Source organism: Aethalodelphis obliquidens, unplaced genomic scaffold (assembly GCF_003676395.1).
Source record: "Aethalodelphis obliquidens isolate GAN/ISIS:26980383/991018 unplaced genomic scaffold, ASM367639v1 scaffold21, whole genome shotgun sequence".
Taxonomy (NCBI): domain Eukaryota; kingdom Metazoa; phylum Chordata; class Mammalia; order Artiodactyla; family Delphinidae; genus Aethalodelphis; species Aethalodelphis obliquidens.
The window spans coordinates 26,366,820-26,381,186 of NW_020837965.1; the positions used below are offsets into that span (position 1 = coordinate 26,366,820).

General features: G+C 63.2%; 1 protein-coding gene across 6 annotated transcripts; it reads left to right on the plus strand.

The window, feature by feature from the left end:
- Positions 1–243: 243 nt before the first annotated feature.
- Positions 244–13,630, plus strand: TNFAIP2 (TNF alpha induced protein 2). 6 transcript variants are annotated; one of them, XM_027120656.1, is made up of 14 exons: positions 347–422; positions 1,103–1,227; positions 1,814–1,848; positions 3,011–3,368; positions 3,676–4,309; positions 6,569–6,683; positions 6,833–6,955; positions 7,119–7,219; positions 7,819–7,917; positions 8,478–8,601; positions 9,372–9,530; positions 9,763–9,918; positions 10,107–10,228; positions 11,774–13,630. In XM_027120656.1, the coding sequence occupies exons 2-14, from the start codon at positions 1,200–1,202 to the stop codon at positions 11,913–11,915; spliced, it is 2,196 nt and encodes a 731-aa protein (XP_026976457.1). In that variant the 5' UTR covers positions 347–422; positions 1,103–1,199; the 3' UTR covers positions 11,916–13,630. The 6 variants fall into 6 exon arrangements, with proteins under 6 accessions (XP_026976462.1, XP_026976460.1, XP_026976457.1 ...); XM_027120658.1 differs by lacking the exon at positions 347–422 and having other exon boundaries at positions 441–1,227; positions 9,408–9,530; XM_027120661.1 differs by lacking the exons at positions 347–422; positions 1,103–1,227; positions 1,814–1,848 and adding an exon at positions 244–279.
- The last annotated feature ends 737 nt before the right edge of the window (positions 13,631–14,367 follow it).

The window sequence follows — 14,367 nt, forward strand, 5'->3', positions numbered from 1 at the left end:
GGCGACGCTTGGCCAGCCCAGTCATCCCGTCCGGGCTGGTGGGAGGTCGTGACCCCTTCCCCCGCTCCCCTGCTAAGCAGGCCCCGCACCGCCTGGGGGGGCGCGCGACACCGGACACGGGGACACAGGCAGCCCCCGCCACGCTGTGCTTTGGCCTTCGCCCGCGGGTTTTCCGCGGAGGCGGCGGGCGGGGCGAGCGGGCCCAGCGGGGGCGGAGTCTGCGTCTATTTCAGGCGGCGCCCGGCTCAGCCCAGACAGCGGCGGCCCGGCCCGGACACAGTAAGTGACCTCCGCCCGCGGTGCGTCCGTCCCCAACTTCTCCGCGCGGCTGCCCGGCCGCCCCGACCCCGAGTCTCCGGCCCCATCCCACGAGGGAGCGGCCGGCGCGACGGAGGGGACCAATGGGGCAGGACGGAGCCCAGGTCTCTGGCAGCCCCTCTTCTAGGGAAACTGAGGCCCCCAGGCTGAGCTGCTGCGTCAGGATGCAGAGGGTCCGGCTTAGATGCTCCCAGCGGAGGACTGCGTCCCGCAAAAAGCATCAGGGAGGGGCTGTGGGGAAAGGCGCCGGGTGTCCCTTCCTTTTGCGGTAGGAAGCGGGACCTATAGACATGGAGGAGCTAGGCACAGGGGCCAGGGAGGCTTGGGTGGACCTCAGCCCTGACCCGGAAAGGAGAGTGAGGGTGTGTGTGCCTGAGGAGAAGCTGGGGGAGCTGGGAGGACCCGAGGGGTGCCACTGTTGGGCCACAGGCTGTGGCCACAGGGTATGACTCGGAGCACTTCCCTTCCTGTCTCAGTGTGCCCAGCCGCGAGCCTGGCCTTAAAGGATCCCTCTCCTGCCCTCTTCTGCTGTATCTGGGCGCCAGGGTTAGCCTGACAGACACTGGGACACATGACGCAGACCCTTACTTACTGAGGCCTGGCTAGGTGCCAGCATGTGTCTGAGTGGTTTCCTCACATCCTTTCAGCAGTACTGTGAGGTGGGGTCCTCATCCCCATTTCCCAGATGGGGAGACTAAGGCCTATGAAGGAAGGGTGAAGTCTGGTCCACACCCTAGTGGGTGGTACAGCTAAGCCCACAGTTGTTCTCTTTCTATTGCACCAGCTGCCTCAGAGTCAAGGCCTGGGACGTGGGCCAAGGGGGCTGCTGCAGGACCCTGAAGGGTGAGGAGAGTTTGTGCCACAGAGGCGAGGAGGCAGCGATGCCATGCGGGGACCTGCAGGAGCCAGGTCTGGAGGCTGGGTAGAGCCTAGCACGTGTGGGGACGGAGGAGGTGGGGGGCAGTGAGGACAGAGGTGAGGCCGGTGGGAGCACAGCGGGTCAGATGGCCCTCACCCTCACCCCAGCGGGGGGCAGAGGTGGGGCCTGGGGGCCCAGGGTGGCACTGAGCAGCCCCAGCCAGCCGGCCAGACCAGCTCCTGTGGGTGCCTGGCATGAAAATGGGATGGATTAGGAGGGAAGCTGGGGCAAGGGCTCTGCAGGGCAGAAATGCCCAGAGTACCCCCTGCTTGGTTCTGGAGTGGAACTCTCAGGCCAGACGGCACAGGGGATGCAACGGAGATCCAGCAGGGTAGGACTCTGCCCAGGCACCTGCTGAAACCAGTGGGAGTGTGAGAAAGCCTGGCTTCCTGGCTACTGAGTGGCTCTGGTCAAGCCTGGGGGTTTGGGACGAGTCCCCGGGCGGATGCGAGAGGAGGCTGGGCCGATGGGGAGGCAGTAGGGGTTGTAGAAAGTCTGACAGGCCTAATCCCACCCCGCCTCCTGCCGCCTCAATTTCTCTCTCTGGATGATTGGATCACCCCATCTGCCTTGCAGGGCCGTTGCAGGGGCGAACTGAAGTCACTGTTTGTGTGAGTCATGACTTGGTGTGTTTACTCTCGGGTGGTGGGGCAGGCACTGTGGTTATGCATCACCCCAGTTACCAGGGAGGCCCAGCCCTGCCCCGCTCCCTCCTTTGGGGTCAGCCATGTTCCCCTCCACCGGTCCTGGCCTGGCTTTCACAATGGTCAAGGTGCTGGGGAGGGTGCTGCCCCTCTGAATGCAGCTCGCGAGGTGTTGGGGGCCACGAGGCAGGGGTGCCCGGAGCCAGGTGATCTGAGTTCCAAGCCCAGGCTGTTGACCATGGGGGCATTTTAAGCCCCTCTGAGCTAGCTGTGTGATGAGGAAAATAACACACCTCCTGGAAGGGAGTGCGGAAGTGATGGGATGGGCACTCAGGAAGCGCCCAGAAAATGGAAGCTTTTGTGACGATGATGTCACCCCATTTGTGGAGCCGGGAAGCTTGGGTTTCCAGTCCCAGTTGCCAGTTGCCGTGTGACCTCAGACAGCCCTGTGCCTCACTGGGCCCCTTGTCCCTACGGACGTGGGAAAGACCCCCTGAAGCTTGAGGGGGCACTGTGGTTTCTGTAGACTTGAGCCCCAAGGTCATATAGGGGTCAGGCCCTGCCTACCTTGTGGTCCCAGCCAGAGCAGCCGTGCTTCTGCTCAGAGCGCTCCTCTGTGACCCCAAAGCTGTACGAGTCAAGAGAAGAACCGGCAAAATGGAGGACGGGGCTGGGGCTGGATTCCTGCCTCGGTCCGCCGCTGGTGCTCTGTGACCTTTCTGGACCTCGGTTCTCGCTCGGCGCCGTGGGACGGCGGCCCGTGGTCTGCCTGCTACCCTGGGGTCTCGTGGAATCCGGGTGGTTCTCATGCACTGCAGTCCCTTCTCCCTGCCCAGAGGGTGGGCTGTCAAGGAAGGATTTGCCTTCTGTCTGGAATACGCCTCCCAAGCCCAGCTTCCTCCCTGCCTCGGCAGTTCTCGGAGGGCCGGTGGGTCCTGAGGAACTGGTGTCCGGGGAGAGAGTTGAGTTGTTGGTGCCCATCTGGGCCAGGAGAATGCCAGAGCCTGGTGGTCATCATACGGGTGAAAACGCATCAACCTGGCTGTGTACCTGGGCCGGGGAGCCGGGAGCCAGGCCCATCCCCTGGTGACCGCTGAGCCTTTCATTCCCTCGCCTTGCCAACCCGCAGGCCCGAGCCGGCGTGATGCTGAAGACGATGACCTTACAAGGCTTTACGGGCCAGCAGCCTGCGCCAGGGGCCCTTGACTTGCCCCGAAGCCCCCAGAAGTTGCCCTTCACCTCAGAGGCAGAGTCAGAAGCCTCCATGTCCGAGGCCTCCTCCGAGGACCTGGTGCCACCCCTGGAGGCCGACGAAGCCCCAGATAGGGATGAAGGAGAGGCTGCGAAGAAGAAGAAGAAGTCGAAAGGCCTGGCCAACATGTTCAGCGTCTTCACCAAAGGGAGGAAGAAGAAGAGTCAGCCCAGCTCAGCAGAGACAGAGGGCGACTCTGAGTCCCAGTCCGGGCCGGCTGGACGGCTGCCCACAGGTAGGCAGGGGCCCCAGGTCCCAGCCAGGCAGGGTCTGGGCAGGATCGGGGCTCACTGGAGTGGACGCCCCACTCACCCAGGACAGAGAGGGCAGGGAAGGTGGGCGCGGAGGTGTCTCCCTTGCCAGCTTCCCCTGCGCGCCCTGATCTCAGGGGCAGGGAGCGAGCGGAGGGGTCCTCGGTCCTGTTTGGGACGTCGACTCGCCCCTTCCGGCGCCTCACCTCACCTTTTGATGTCTCGGCCCACGGGAGGTGACTGGTGGGTTTCGGGGCCCCGGGCCGCGCTAACGTCGGGTCCTGGCCGCAGTGGAGGAGCTCAAGGCCGACCTGGAGCACGGGCGGCTGGAGGCGGCGGGGCCGCTGCTGGCGCTGGAGCGGGAGCTGCAGGCGGCGATGGCGGCGGGCGGCATGAGCGAGGAGGAGCTGCTGCGGCGCCAGAGCAAGGTGGAGGCGCTGTACGTGCTGCTGCGCGACCAGGTGCTCGGCCTGCTGCGCCGGCCGCTGGAGGCGGCGCCGGAGCGGCTGCGCCAGGCGCTGGCCGTGCTGGCCGAGCAGGAGCGCGAGGACCGCGCGGCGGCGGCGGCGGGGCCCGGGCCCTCGGCACTGGCGGCCACGCGGCCCCGGCGCTGGCTGCAGCTGTGGCGGCGCGGCGTGGCGCAGGCGGCCGAGGAGCGCCTGGGCCAGCGGCCGGCCGCGGCTGCCGAGGGCCGCACGGAGGCCGAGCGCGCCTTCCTGCACATGGGCCGCACCATGAAGGAGGACCTGGAGGCCGTGGTGGAGCGGCTGAAGCCGCTGTTCCCCGCCGAGTTCGCCGTGGTGGCGGCCTACGCCGAGAGCTACCACGAGCACTTCGCGGCGCAGCTGGCGGACTTGGCGCAGTTCGAGCTGAGCGAACGCGACACCTACGTGCTGCTGGTCTGGGTGCAGAACCTCTACCCCAAGTAAGCGGCTGGGCAGCCGGGCGCCCCGGTGCTGGGCGGGGCCCCAGGGGCAGGGAGGCCGCTCTGCAGGGGCTGTCACCGCGTGCAGGGAGTTCCAGGTGGGAGAAGCACAGATGGGCTTGGACTCAAGGGGGCAGGGCCTGGGCTGGGTCTGCTTTGCACTTGGAGTCCTTAGTCTCTTGGGCCTCGGCCCCATTCCACAGTTGGGGAAACTGAGGCACAGAGAATGGCAGGGACTTCATCATTCACTCATGAGTTCCCAGTCTGGGGAGGGCATGAAGCAGCGCCCATCCAGAGCAGGAAGGGGTGTGGCAGGGGAGCCCGGAGGAGGGGGCCCTGACCTCGCCTGGGTCAGCCCAGGAAGCCAGCTCAGAAGAGACGGCGCAGACTTCTGCCTGCCACAGGAGTTTGCTGCTCTGGGGCAGCGCACAGTCTAATAGAAGTCAGGCAGGGCAGGAAAGAGGAGGACAGGTCAGTAAGAGGGAGGGTGGTGTTCCGGCAAAGGGAGTCATCTTCCAGGGCCTGAGGCTGAGCTGTGAAGCATTCTGGGAGCTGTGTGGAGCTGTCAGTGTTTGGATTATCCAGCAGGCCCCTGGGGGCACTCCCAGGCAGGACAGGGAGCAGGGGCAGGGTGGGGCCGCTGGGCCTGTTGGGAAGATCCCCATGGTGCAGGGTCACCCAGTGAGGCCGCACAGAGCTGGGCTCTGGCCCCCGAGGCCTGGAGCCCCTCAGTTTGGAAGGCTTGCTCTGCCGGTGAAGGATACCTGGTTACCAGCCGGGTACTGCCTCAGGCATCCCCTCATTTCCCCAGACCTCTGGTCGTTCACATAAGCTGGGTGGGGAGAGACTTACTGCAGCATGGAGATGACCAGGGCACGAGAGGCCAGGGGCTCCTATAGGGACTGGCCCCGGCACCCAGTGTAAAGCCCACAGGAAGCCTGGAGGTGTAGCCGTGTGAGCAATGCCCGAGCATCTCGGGGACACATCTGGGCGGCCAGTGGTCTCGGTTGGTACTGGTGGGTCAGCCTCGCGGGGGCCGGAGGAAGGGCCGGTTGGGGAGTGGTGGGTGAGGAGTCGGCAGGGCATAGGGAAATTGGCACAGGGCAGGGGGTGCGGGAGAGTCAGGGCGGCTCTGAACCTGTTCCTTCTTGCTTGTCCTGACTCACCAGGAAGTGCCAGGCACTCACACTTCTCACCCTCAGCCTTCCTGTCCCAGTGACCCCAGGGGCTTTTAGCCTGGGACCCACTGGGGTCACTGCAGCAGGAAACTGAGGCCAGCCGGGCATGGAGCCCCGAGGGGGGGAGTCCAGGGGGGCTCCGTGGAGGCCTGTGTGGCCAGAAGTGCGGGGAGCAAAGGGGCACAGCGCATCCAGGCTGGGGGAGGGGCAGAGAGGGCCATTCTTGAGCCTCCAGGCGGACCAAGGTCCCTGAGGAAGTCCCAGGGCTGGGCAGTCCCCAGGGGGCTCTGGGACCCAACAGAGGTCCACAGGGATGGGTGGATCTGCCTCCTCAGAGCAGTTCAGGGTGGTGCGGGAACAGCCCTTCCTGCTTGGACTGGCCCACCTCTGGGGACAGCAGACCCGGCTCGGGGGGTGGGGGGAAGAGGGCACAGGGCTAGTGGGTGCCCAAGGCCAGCAGGGCTGGAGTGTGGTGGGGGATGGGTGAGAAGGAGGCAGAAGGTAAGGAGCTGTATCCTGTCTGTGTGAGAGCGGGGAGCCCTTAGAGCCGGGAGATCAGACCTGAGAGGTGGTACTGCCTGTTGGGTGGAGGAGGGATTGTTGGAGGTGAGGGCAGAAGCGGGGAGCCAGGGAGGGGGGTCCTGCAGTGAGCCAGGCGAGAGGGCGGTGGCTGGGCAGGGGGGTGCCTCTAGCCGGGTAGCTTGCGGCTCATCAGTTTCGGGGCGGTATTTCGGAGCAGAAGCAGATGGGGGTGAGAGAGTAAAGGAGGCACGACGGTTCCCGGGTTGGGGGCCTGGATCAGGCTGAGCAGGTGCAGGGCCCACCGCATGAGGTGGGGAAGCAGGGATGGGGGTCGGTGGAGGCAGGCAGCTGAGCTCTGGGCCTGCCAGAGGCTGGGGCCAGGAGAGCTGAGCTCTGGGCCTGCCAGAGGCTGGGGCCAGGAGAGCTGAGCTCTGGGCCTGCCAGAGGCTGAGGCCAGGAGAGCTGAGCTCTGGGCCTGCCAGAGGCTGAGGCCGAGGAGGAGGGCTCTTGCTGGACGGGTGGCGTGAGCTTTCCTCATGCCAGCCCCCTCTGCCCACAGTGACGTCATCAACAGCCCCAAGCTGGCAGGCGAGCTGCAAGGAGTCGGGCTTGGGAGCCTCCTGTCCCCCAAGCAGATCCGGCTGCTGGAGGCCACGTTCCTCTCCAATCAGGTGGTGAGTCCAGCGCCAGCGCCAGGGCCGGGGCAAAGGAGGGGCGGGAAGGAAACGGAGGGGCGGCCGGGGCAGACAGGACGTGGCAGGGAGCCTGACAGGCACGTCCACGTGGGCTTCGCGCTCCCCTGACCAGCCCCCCCTCCCCCAAGGCCAGCGTGAAGGAGCTGACGGCCCGTGCCCTGGAGCTGGAGTCACAGCGCTGGACCCAGGATGTGGCTCCGCAGAGGCTGGACGGCCGCTGCCACAGTGAGCTGGCCATTGACATCATCCAGGTAGCACGGCTGCCCCTCGTGCACGAGTGCACATCCTTGCGTGCAAACACACGCTCGCCCCTGAGCACAGTCCCTCTTTTCCATGTCTTACCGACCCCCGCACCCGCCCCAGCCCCAGCCCTAGACCGGGTGGGCCCCTGCTCAGTTCACCTCACCCCTGCAGATCATCTCCCAGGGCCAGGCCAAGGCCGAGAGCATCACCCTTGACCTGGGCGCGCAGATGAAGCACTTGCTGCTGGTGGAGCTGGCTGTGTTCCTCAACAGGTGGGTGACGGCCTGTGCGCGCGCAGGAAGGGTCCCTGCGGCCACCCCTCTCAGCGCCCCGCCCCGCCCTCGTGCCCCAGGTGGGGATCCAAGCTAGATCAGTGCCCCTCCCTGCTCCTCGGGGGTCTGTCATTCTGAGCAGGCGTCCTCATCCCCCTGTACCACCCACCTGGGTGCTGACCACCTGCTCTCGGCAAAGCTCCCAGCAGAGCAGCCCCCAGCTGCAAAGAAGATGCCCCGTGAGGGACTGAGACACTGGCCTCCCCATCCGGGCACGCTCCAGTCTGCACCCTCACGGTTCTCTTGGCTAGCTCCCTCCGCCTCCTCTGAGGACCCCTGCATGGCCCAGGCCTCCAGTCTTCCAGCTCTAGAGGGGGCCTGGGGGAAGGAGGGAGGCAGCAGAGCGGGGTGGACACCCTCTTCAGGAGCTCTGCAGGGGCCCTGGCCTCACTGGCCTGAGCACGTGAAGCCAGTTACAGGATGCTTCGGGGCTAGGGGCCCCTCCCTGTGCTGCGGGGAGCCCACATGTAAACCCAGGGAGGCTGCTCCTGTCCCGGTGTTTGTGCTGGTCCCGCATGTTCCCTTTCGGGTTTCACCAGCTACCAGCGTGCCTTTGATGAATTTCTGGAGAGGAGCAAACAGCTGAGAAATTACAGGGCCAATGTCATCGCCAACATCAACAACTGCCTCTCCTTCCGGTGAGGGCACTGGGTGGGGTTTGTGGGAGCCGGCATCACTGGGGCTGCCTGCCTGTGAGAGAGAGAGAGAGAGAGAGAGGGTAACTGGGAGGCGGCTGGGAGGTGCCCGGGATGGGGGGGGAGGGACAGCTTCAGCAGAGATGTTGAATTAAAACGAGCAGGTCCCTAAGGAAATGCCAGGGCCTGTGGCGGCGGCAGCAGTGAACGTTTATCTAGTGCTGGGGGGTCAAGCACTTGCCCAACTGATTTACTTTATTTTATTTTACCCTTATGACAACCCTGTTAGGTAGGTACAGTGATCACGGTCATTAAGCAGATAAACAAAGTGAGGTGCTGTGGAGAGGCCCTCGGTTAGAAGAGGATGTGGTGTTACGTGTGTGCTGGGAGTGGGAAGGCTGGGCCCTGCTTCGGCAGCATGGGTGGGATGATGTGGTCTTGCTCCCATGGGGAATGGGGAGCCAGGGAGGGTTCTAGAGGAATGGTTTAGGAAGATTAGCCTCAGGCTCACTGGCTCTCTGGGCAGGACTGGTGTGATCTCCCTGCCTCCCCTGTCCTTCCAGGATGTTCGTGGACCAGAAGTGGCAGACACCACAGGACATCCCGAGCCACCTGCTGAGCCCCCTGGATGAGCTCAAGAGTCATGGCGTTGATACCCTGCTCCAGAGCCTGTTTGGGGCCCTGAAGGTAGCTGGAACCTCCCGCCGTGTGTCACATGCTGAGTCCGGTGCTGGGGGAGGGCGGGGAGGGCCTGGGAGGGGGCTGGGCAGGGAGGGTGGCAGAAGCGAAGAGCTGGCACGTGGAAGGCGTGGTGTGAGACCAGGTGAGGGGGCCATGGCGGGCCCTTGACCTCACTCCCAACGCTTCAGCCCCGGGGCTTGGCCTCAGAGGGCCGCCCAGGGCCCTCGGGTACAGACAGGAAGCTTCAATGCCCGTCCCCCGCTTAGACGCCCCAGACCCTCCTCCCCAGAGGAGGGGAGCCTTTGGCAGCCGTCACCACGTCTGCTGTGGACCAAGAAATCCACAGAAACCCTTTAGCGCCTTTAGCAGAGGATGAGGCAGGGGTCCCAGGAAACGAGGAGGAGGGACTCCCTGCCTGCCCTCCATGGGAACCCGCCCTGGCCTCAGTGCCCAGCAGCTGTGGGTGACCAGGCGGTGACCCTGGATGACTTGGCTGGCTCCTCACAGGCCCAGCCAAGCACAAGGCTTTGTTTATGCAGGAATTTATTTATTTAAGGAGGGCGGCCAGTGGAAAAGGCCTCAGGGCAGGCAGATGGCAGCTGGTCGGCCTCTGAGAAGGGTGTGCAGACCACGCCTCCAGTCCCTGCCTGTGAGCAGGGCCCGAGTGCTCCCTGGCTTCCCTGGGAGTCCTTAACGTCCCCGGCCCCTGTCCTGGGCCCCGTGTGTCTGTGTGTGTCTGTGTGTGCATGTTTCTGCAGCTGGCCCTGCCTCTGCAGGGCGTGGCCAGACATCCTGCTTCTCTCCTTTCACAGCCGCTGTTCAAGAGGTTCACACAGACCCGCTGGGCGGTCCCCGCGCAGACCCTGGAGGAAATTATCTCCGTGGTGGGCGAGAGGCTGCCCGAGTTCTCTGAACTGCAGGACTGTTTCCGGGAGGTAAGGGGGTGCTGAGCTGGTGGCAGGAGCCGGAGGGGGGGGGTCTGGACATGCGCGCACACACGCGCGCACACACACACACACACACACGCACGCACGCACGCGCACACACACGGACGCGCTCCTTTGCTCTGGCATCCGCCCCTCCCTGGACCCTGGCTTCGAAGCCTCGAGGGAGGTGGTGAGTTCCCTGTGTGTTGGCTCACATGACCCTGCCCACTCGCCCACCCAGGAGCTCATGGAGGTTGTACACCTGCACCTGGTGAAGGAGTACATCGTCCGCCTCAGCAAGCGGCGCCTGGTCCTCAAGACGGCAGAGCAGCAGCAGCAGCTGGCGGGGCACATCCTGGCCAACGCTGAGCTCATCCAGCGCTTCTGCACTCAGAACGTAAGCCCCCACCCGCCCCTCCCAGCTCCCACTCCCATAGGCTGCCCTCCCGCTCCAAGCTCTTCACGGGCCAGGACAGCCCCTCTGGGCCTCTCCAAACCCAATCAGGTCGGACCTGAGCCTCTCTGGGCCCCTGGGTGGCCTCCGGGGCAGGAACATCCTCCCTCCAACCAGGCCTGTGCCTGCAGGGCTCCCCGGCAACCTGGCTGCATCGTGCCCTCCCCATGCTCGCAGAGATTATTCGCCTGCAAGACCCCAGCGCCATCAAGATCGAGGTGGCCACGTGTGCCGCCTGGTACCCTGACTTCAGGTGAGAGCAGGACACCAGAGGACCTGGGCAGGTAGCATGGCCCTGATGTACCCGGCTGTGGTCAGGGCCTGGTGGAGCCAGAATGAGTCCCTCCGGGGTGGGTAGAGCTCAGGTACCGGCCACCGTGATGCAGTCCCTTTGCTGAGTGCTGTGGACCGGCCACCATGCCCAGATCTTTACAGTGGCTGTTCACTCAGTCCTTACTGCCACCCTGTGAGGCTGACACTCTTCATCCCCGTTTACAGATGAGACCTGGGGAGCTTAAGGACTGTGTCCAGGGTAACACAGCTAGTCAGTGGTAGAGCTAAGACGACAAAGCCGGGGGGTCTGGCTCCACAGCCCACATTCTTAGCCTTTATGATACTGCCCCTCAGAGGGGAAACGGAGATCAGAGAGACCAGGGACCTGCTGGAGGCCATGGCAAGTCAGTAGTGAAGCTGGGGTCCACCACTCAGCCTAGGGGCCCTCAGGGGCGCGACCTGTGCCCTGGGTCCTAGTACCCCTGTTCCGGAGTGGAGGCTTAGCCCCTGGCTGCCTGAGGATCTGGTGAGTCAGGGAAATTGATTCTATGGGCTGAGTCCTCTGATGATGTCAGACTGTTCCAGTTATGGGATATGAGTTGGACTGTCCCAGCGTAGCCTAGTCCAGCCACTGGCTGACCCACTCCCCCTACTCACCTACCCATCCCCTCACTTACACACTCACCCATCCATCTCCCCACTCATACAAGCACCTAGTTACCCACCGGCTCCCCCATCTTCTATCCATCCATCTGATGACCCGCCCATCGACTCATCTGTCCATCCGTTGACCCATCCACCCATCCACCCACCTATTCATCCACCCTTCCACGCATCCACCCTTCCACCCATCCACCTATCCATCTATCCATCTATCCATCTATCCACCTATCCACCTATCTATTCATCCACTGATCTATCCATCCATCCATCCATCCACCCATCCACCCATCCACCCATTCTACCAACAGTTACTGAGTGGTCTCCTACTAGGTACTGGTCTTCTTAGGCTCTGTTTTTGGCACCAGGATGCAATGAAGTACAAGACGGACAAGGTCTTCGTTCTCCCTCATGTTACTTACAGTCTGTTTAAGGTTAGCAACGATGAGGCGATCAGGCAAAGGAGTTCAATCGCGAGTGTTAAAGATTGTTTAACCAAGGCTGTGAACGACAGGAGGTGCTGACTTTAGAGACGGGAAAGCCTCTCAGGGGAGGTGACATTTTAGCTGAGAGCTAAAGGGTGAGACGAAGCGGGTTAGCTCAAGAGCATGGGGAAGAGCACTCCAGGACGGACAGCCAGTGCAAAGGCCCCAGGTGGGCAGGAGCTTCGCGCACTCTGGAGACGCACGGTGGCCAGCGCCGCTGGAGCTCAGCGGGCAAAGGAGCGGGTGCGGGGGGTGCTGCTCGTGGGCAGGGGCTTGGCTGCAGTGCCCTGTGGCTCCGCCCGGAGTTTGGGGAGCTGGGAGGGGGTGTGAGCAGGGGTGTTGGCGAGCGGGCTGGACTGACAGGATACTCTCTTTGCCAGCAAAGGCCACCTGAGTGCCATCCTGGCCATCAAGGGGAACCTGACCAACAGTGAATCCAGGGGCATCCGGAGCATCCTGGACATCCACACGGGGGCGCGCGAGCCCTCCAAGTCCCTGTTTTCACTTGTAAAGGTTGGTTAGCTGCTTCCGCGGCCTGACCTGCTCGTGAGCTCATGGCGAGCAGCGGATGCCGCCCCGTTCGGGGGCCGTTCAGACCAGCACCGGCTTCACAGCCCCACACGGCCTCTCACGGACGTCCTGCCTTCTGCTGCTGCTTCTGACCAGCCCTGGCCTAGGCGCAGGTCCCTGGGCCGCGGGAACTGGACAGGCCCTGGCTTGTTCACCCCTCCCGTGGCGGGGCGGGGTGGGGGGGAGCTACGGGGACCCAAGGAGGCCACACGTGAGAAGCTCCCTGTAGATGACAGGGGATCTTGCACGCTCTGAAGGAGGGGCCAGGAGGGGGAGTGGCCAGGGGACGGAGCTCCAGGGTCACCGCCTGTCTGTGGGGTCCTTCCACAGGCTGCCTCCGGATTGCCCTCCTCAGCCTGGGTCTTGGCGCCTCCCCAGCTCCTGGGCGGCGGCCTGAGCCTCACCCCTCCTGCCTCCTCTGGTCCAGGGCTGTGCTGAGCTGGGCTCAGCCGGGGCGTGGAATGGAGGGCAGACTGGAGGGAAAAAAGGGAAAGATGAGCTCTCATCTGGGACCTGGAAAGGGGCCTGTGGGGTCCCATGGCACGCTGGGGGCAGAGCTGGCATCAGGGCCCCTGCAGCTCAGCCCCTGACCCTTCTCTGCTTCCCCACGGGCTTCCCCTGAGGATGGGTCCGGGAGGGGCAAGGACCTCCTGGGTTTTCTCGGCCTCCGCCTTCCCCCACACGGAGACAGGCCCAGGGGTGCCTCCGCAGGTCCTCCCCGGAAGTCAGGCTGAGATCTGGGCAGGGCAAGCTTGACCTCTGACTCCTCGGCCTCTGGATTCGTTTCCTATTGCCACTTCAGCAAACTTCCACAAGCTTAGTAGTTTAAGACGAGAACGCTCTTTCGGTTGTGGAGGTCAGAATTCTGACGTGGGCCTAGTGGGCTAAAGCCAAGATGTCAGCCGGCCTGGTTCTGTCTGGATGCTCCGGAGGGCCATTTCCTTGCCTTTTCCAGTTTTTAGAGGCTGGCCTCCCCTGTTTCTTGGCTAGTGGCCCCCTTCTATCTCCAAAGCCAGCAACGGCCGGTCGATCTCTTTTTCACATCTCAGCACCCCTCTCCTGCCTCCATCTTCCTTCCTTAAGGACCCCAGTGATGACCTTTGACCCCCCAGACAATGACCTTTGACCTACCCAGACAATCCAGGATCCTCTTCCGATGTCAAGTTCAGCTGATGAGCAACCTTAATTCCACCTGACCCCTTAACTCCTCTTTGCCTTGGAACCTGACGTAGTCGCAGTTCCAGGGATGTGGACGTGGGCGTCTTTGGAGGGGAGTATTATTTTGCCCACCTCAGCCTCCACCCATCCCCTGCCGTGTGGGGTGCCTTGTCCTATCCCAGGAAAACATGGGTTCAGTTACCCTCCTCGGCCTCTGCTTACCCCAGAGGCTCTCGGCAGTCAGACGTAGGCACAACTCCACCTCACCTGCGCCGCTGGGCACGCCGTGACGGGGTTTGCAGCCAGCTCTCGGGTTTGTGCTCCCTCTTTCCAGGTACTGTGGCCAGAAACTGGCCCGTGTAAGTGGTGCACAAAGGCCTTTGTACATTTGTAGGAGTTTGCATGTTTGATGTTATTATTATTATTTTTGATAGTACTGCTTTTGTATGTGTTTTTCTATAACATGATCTTAGTTTTTATAGCTTGCTATAAAGCTGATTTCAAAAGTGGCTGTGGAGTGATTTATTTTGGGAGCAAGGATGGGCCATCAGTGGCTTTCTCAGCCTCTTGGGGTCTGGCAGACCCTGTGCCCCCAGTTTCTGTGTCAAATCCCCAATGAGTCCGGCCCCCCAGCGTCTCCTACCCGCTTCTTACCTGTGAGCATGAGTTTTGGGAGGGTCTGCTGTGGGGCAAGGCCCATCACTTCGCCCTTCAGTTTCCTCACCTATAAAGGGTGGTCATGACCCTAACCATCCCCCCCACTGTCCTTTACTGAGGAAGGGGAGGCGGGGCCTCCAGACAATCCTTTCAGCTCCACGCATAGGGCCAGTGGGAACTGACTCTCATATTTCTGGAATTGACCTTGAAGGCTACAGCTGTGAACAGAGCTGACCCCAGCTGTCCTCTACATCCCCATCCTGGCCCAGGATTGGGGGAAGGGCAGAGTCCCTGGGAGGGAAAGGGGAACCTGGGTGAACACATTCCACAGAGCTGAGGGGGCCGCCCAAGGGAGCCAAGGGTGAGTGGAGTCTGGAGTCTGGCAGGAAAGGCCTGGATGGGGAGGGAAGGTCCTTTCAGATGAGATGGGGGTGGGATGGATCCACCAAGCAGTGTTGTGCAAGGAGGGGAGGGGAGGGGACAGTGGTGACTGGGGACGCCCTGCGTTTGGGCTCCGAGTGCGGGGTCCTGGGCGCGTTGAGCCTGCAGTGCGGGGTGGGAGTGGCCGCGGGTTTCCCCTGGCTCCTCC

Coding starts and splice junctions, on each gene's coding strand:
- TNFAIP2 (XM_027120656.1), top strand. CDS start 1,200: ATGCCATGCGGGGACCTGCAGGAGCCAG. Junction 3,369..3,675: donor GGCTGGACGGCTGCCCACAG/GTAGGCAGGGGC, acceptor TCCTGGCCGCAG/TGGAGGAGCTCAAGGCCGAC. Junction 7,918..8,477: donor AACAACTGCCTCTCCTTCCG/GTGAGGGCACTG, acceptor CTGTCCTTCCAG/GATGTTCGTGGACCAGAAGT.